At 32.6% G+C, this 2,029-nt stretch overlaps 1 protein-coding gene across 2 annotated transcripts in view; it reads right to left on the bottom strand.

Moving 5' to 3' along the window:
- The window catches only part of LOC140967195 (uncharacterized), a 26,184-nt gene extending 24,360 nt beyond the window's left edge, over positions 1–1,824 (bottom strand). For both annotated transcript variants that reach the window (XR_012173547.1, XM_073427596.1), the window contains exon 1: positions 1,642–1,824. Coding sequence is in view for 1 of the 2 variants with exons in the window: in XM_073427596.1 (XP_073283697.1) it covers positions 1,642–1,824 (183 nt within the window). In the remaining variant the exon portion in view is untranslated. The remainder of the gene's footprint in view (positions 1–1,641) is intronic.
- Between the last annotated feature and the right edge of the window lie 205 nt (positions 1,825–2,029).

Below are 2,029 nucleotides of genomic sequence, written 5' to 3'. Positions count from 1 at the left end.
TGGGGTATCAGACTACAATTAGATATGATAATGGGGTGGGTTAGTCATTCTCATCTCCACCTCCCGAATTGTATCATCGCCTCAATCCCCGCTCTTATCCTAGTAAAAATAATAATTGAGCGGGGGCAGAGGTGGGTTCGGGAACCCAAACCCGAACTTATTATTACTATTATTAATTAATAATAATAATAATAATAATAATATTATTATTATTATTATTATTAATATAGAAAACATTAGTCGTCAAACCTGAGTCATTTCGGATTTTTCCTATGAGAGCTCGAACCTGTGAGGAGAATTGTCATCTCAAACTACAATTAACTCTTTACACTAACGTGAGTCAAGCATTTTCATAAAGCAGAGATGGACACGGGACTTGACTAAAGAGATCAGTCATTATTGAAGATTGTGGTTTAATTACTATCACATTATTACTTAATTTCAATGTTGAATAACAAAATGACATAAGGAATCATATCTCATTTTCTTTGTAATAACTCAAATAATTTTATATAAAGTGTATTCACGTGCTAATATGTTAACTAATCAAACAAAGGTTATGAGATTCTTATAACTACTGCAATATAATTTTGTAAAACTTTTCGGCTCTTTATCTCCACATAAATTTTAAGACAAGTTGGCAGTCCAGATTAGATAATTATAATGTGCCAGGCAACAGGGGTGTTAAGTTCCAAAAGTGTCAGAATCGGGTGGGGATACCAATTAGGACATGAGACCAACCAGTGCGCTTTCCTTTAATTCCAGTTTAGTTTAGTTTCGTTTCAAATGATTATGGGTGTCAAAATCTGACACGATCCACCAACCTGACACGATTCAACCCGAAAAAAATCAGGTTTGAATTTGAGGTTTTTTGGTCAGATAGGGTTGGACCCGAAAAAAATGATCGGGTTGGGTTGGGTTGGGTTGGGTTCGGATCAACCCGTGTTGACCCGACAATTTTAAATTTTTTTAAAAAATATATAATTAATGATATTGTCTACATTTTTATATATTGTATGTCTGAAAAAATATTTATTGTATATTTATATCATAAATTTTTATAATTTAATATTTATTTTGAATATTTTTTATTTTCTAAACAATTTTTTTATTTGATTTAGTAAATATATTTTATTTTTCCACAATCAGACTTTCAAATTTAAATCATATATATAAGAGAGATTTTGTTATTATGTGTTTAAATTAAAATATTATTTTTTTTTTGAATTTTATTTAAAAAAATTTGAAAAAAAATCGAAATCGAGTTAATCGGATTGATTTGGGTTCGGGTTGAGTGTTTTCGGGTTGGGTTTGATTTAGACAATTTTTGAATAGTATTATTGCTCAACCTACTCAATACACCATCCCACTCGAATTGACACCCTTACAAATGAGTCTACAAGATTTAATTTAATTTGAGTTTTTGCTTTTTTATATTCATCGGAGCGTTAATAAGACAGTTGACATGTAAGGGAGAAATGCTCAATGTCACGCCACCAGTAGACAAAACAGACTAGAAGTGAAACAAAAATAAACCGAAAAATTAATGTAAAAGAATCTAAGAAGTAAATGATTTTTGGGTAAAAAAAGCAAAAAAGAAGAAGAAGAAGAAGAAGAAGAAGAAGAAGAAATGTGACTTACTCGATTAAAAACCATAAAGCCAAGATCAAGTTGAGTTCCATCCACAGTTACAGTTTTAGCATGGCCGCCCAAGTAATCCTCCTTCTCATACATTACCACCTCCGCCCCGCCTTCCACCAGCATATACGCCGCAACCAGTCCACTTGCGCCGCTGCCCACCACCGCCACTCTTGTCTTCGACATTTATATTCAAGCTACATTGAAAAAAAGAATCCAGTTAACTAACAAAAAAACAAACAAGAGCCAACCAATATTTGCGTAAGAACTAGTAATTCTTTGGAAGATGTGGAATTCTCTGCTGAAATCTAACAAAACTTCTTGAATTTATGTGAACCTTTTGCGTAAGAATCTTGAAGCTTTGAAGCTATGCAAGGGGCTGAGAAGTGTA

The sequence above is a fragment of the Primulina huaijiensis genome, chromosome 2 (genome assembly GCF_012295235.1).
Source record: "Primulina huaijiensis isolate GDHJ02 chromosome 2, ASM1229523v2, whole genome shotgun sequence".
Taxonomy (NCBI): Eukaryota; Viridiplantae; Streptophyta; class Magnoliopsida; order Lamiales; family Gesneriaceae; genus Primulina; species Primulina huaijiensis.
Note: the sequence above shows the minus strand (reverse complement) of the source record. Positions and strands in the feature narration are given on the sequence as shown.